The sequence below is a fragment of the Cyprinodon variegatus genome, unplaced genomic scaffold (genome assembly GCF_000732505.1).
Source record: "Cyprinodon variegatus isolate N-32 unplaced genomic scaffold, C_variegatus-1.0 Scaffold1146, whole genome shotgun sequence".
NCBI lineage: Eukaryota > Metazoa > Chordata > Actinopteri > Cyprinodontiformes > Cyprinodontidae > Cyprinodon > Cyprinodon variegatus.
The window spans coordinates 99,827-101,944 of record NW_015151599.1 but is presented as its reverse complement, the minus strand read 5'-3'; the positions used below and the strand labels follow the sequence as shown (position 1 = coordinate 101,944).

Sequence of the window (2,118 nt, the reverse complement as noted above, 5' to 3'; positions counted from 1 at the left end):
GCACTTTTTTGCATCTGGGTCATTCCAGCGTACGGTTGCAGCGAGAGCTGGGATCTCCCTATCTCGTTTTTTCAGAAGTGCTGTCCGACGGGGTCGGTGTTCTCCTCCTGCGCCTGTGGAGCAACGTGCCAATGCTGCGGGTATGCGTACGTGCAGCACACATATTCAGCCACATACCACCTTAGGGAATAAAGGTTGCCAAATTTTTATATATATATATAGATATATAATTATTTTTTTTTGTTGTTCGGGGTCACTGTAAGATTTAAATTTCTTAATGCACTAGTTTGTACAAGCTACTTTGCCGCAAACCACAAAACGCGCAAAACCATCATTTAAATAGGGCGTCTCCAACAGTTTTGCACCTGCCACCAGTTACGCAATCACTCTTGTTAAATCACCCGCAAACCATGTTTTAGCCCCTTGCGCAAAATTCCAGTTTGCGAGCGCAAATTACTGCACGCAAAATTGGTTCTTGATAAATCCGGCCCATAGTGTAGAGTAGAGGTAGAATTGACCAATCAGAGGCCTCCTTTCTCTCCTCCCTGCGATGCTACCTGCAGCACTCTCTACGGTCATTGAAGTGTCTGAAGGGGGATGCATATCTGCGTTAACTGCAACAAACATGCAGATGACGTGGTTTCTGAGCAGAATGACACAAAGAAGCAATTTTCTTTTAACGCCAGTATTTTATTTTATATTTATACTTCCATATTTTTTTGAACTCATCTGGTTTCTTAAGAAGACCGGTAGACGTGTCCACTCCGTCACCTACTGTCCACCTCTTCAAATCAGTAGCTACACTCTAACCAGATGTCCAATCAGAGACATGCACAGCTGATCTGAGGGGTAATCAGAGAGTAGAGAAACATAGTAAAACTTTGGATATTTTAACTTTTGTAGACAAAACAATTCAACAAACCTAATTTTAAATACATCTATTTACTACTGAAGCAGCAATAAACTTCTTTAAACAAATGAAAAACATGACAATTATAATGTTCATCTTATTTCTTTTGTCCTCATTGAATACGATTTACTCTTAACAACAGCATCTGTTCATTTAAGTCAGTATGTAGAAGCTCTTCAGAGTTTGAGGATGTTTCAATGCATTACATTAAGAAGGCAAGATTTTCTTTTACTTATTTTCTTTTTACAGGTTAATAAAAAAAATGTCTGCTACTTGATAAAAAAATGCTTTATTCATATTTGTGTTCTGTAACAAACATACAGTCTGTCTACAGTCAAGCATTTACTTTGTAAGAAGTAAAATTTAGATATGCCTGTTCTGTTAGTAGGCTACATCTTTGTCTCCTGATTAAAAAGATCCTCGTAGTGATTATTTTTCTATGTGCAGTGAGACCATCATGTTTCTGCATGAGATCTTCCACCAAGGGCTGAAGGCTCGGATCGCCAACTGGCCCACACTGGTTCTAGGTGAGTGTGGCAGACCTTGCAGGTATGTTCCTAAATTAGCGGTCATAATCAGACTGTAATTTGCAAAAAATAAAACATCACGACAACACAAAATTTTAACAAATTTTTAACCTGCATCTTAGGAATCAAATTACTGGATTAGAAATCAGTCTTTATCAATACAAACATTATCTGCTATATCACCCCTTTAGCAACATGTAAATAATATCAGATTATTTTTGCAATTAGAGGCTTTTGTTTTAGTCTTAATTTTCTGTCATTTTCGATACGTGAAGGTCGGAGCATGAGCTGCATGTCTGTTTTCCTCCACAGCGGACCTGTTCGACATCCTGCTGCCCATGCTGAACATTTACCAGGAGTTTGTGAGGAACCACCAGTACAGCCTGCAGGTGCTGGCAAACTGCAAGCAGAACCGAGACTTTGACAAGCTGCTGAAACAGTACGAATCCAACGCTGGATGTGAGGGACGCATGCTGGAAACCTTTCTCACGTATCCCATGTTCCAGGTACCAAACATAAAACCTGTAGCAACTAAAGACACTGTGATGCCTAGAATGGGGGGTTTTGATTTGCACATTGTTAAAAATATTATAATGCTTGTAGGTGTAGATAAACTGTTCAGCTGGTATTTTTTTATTTTCTTTCTTACACATATTCACAATGATTTTAAAATGCATTTTA

At 38.9% G+C, this 2,118-nt stretch overlaps 1 protein-coding gene across 1 annotated transcript in view; it reads left to right on the top strand.

The window, feature by feature from the left end:
• Positions 1 to 2,118, top strand: part of LOC107101745 (ras-specific guanine nucleotide-releasing factor 2-like) — a 98,410-nt gene that overhangs the window by 43,744 nt on the left and 52,548 nt on the right. Inside the window, exons 6-7 of the mRNA XM_015400776.1 lie at positions 1,358 to 1,437; positions 1,750 to 1,943. Coding sequence (XP_015256262.1) covers positions 1,358 to 1,437; positions 1,750 to 1,943 — 274 coding nt within the window. The remainder of the gene's footprint in view (positions 1 to 1,357; positions 1,438 to 1,749; positions 1,944 to 2,118) is intronic.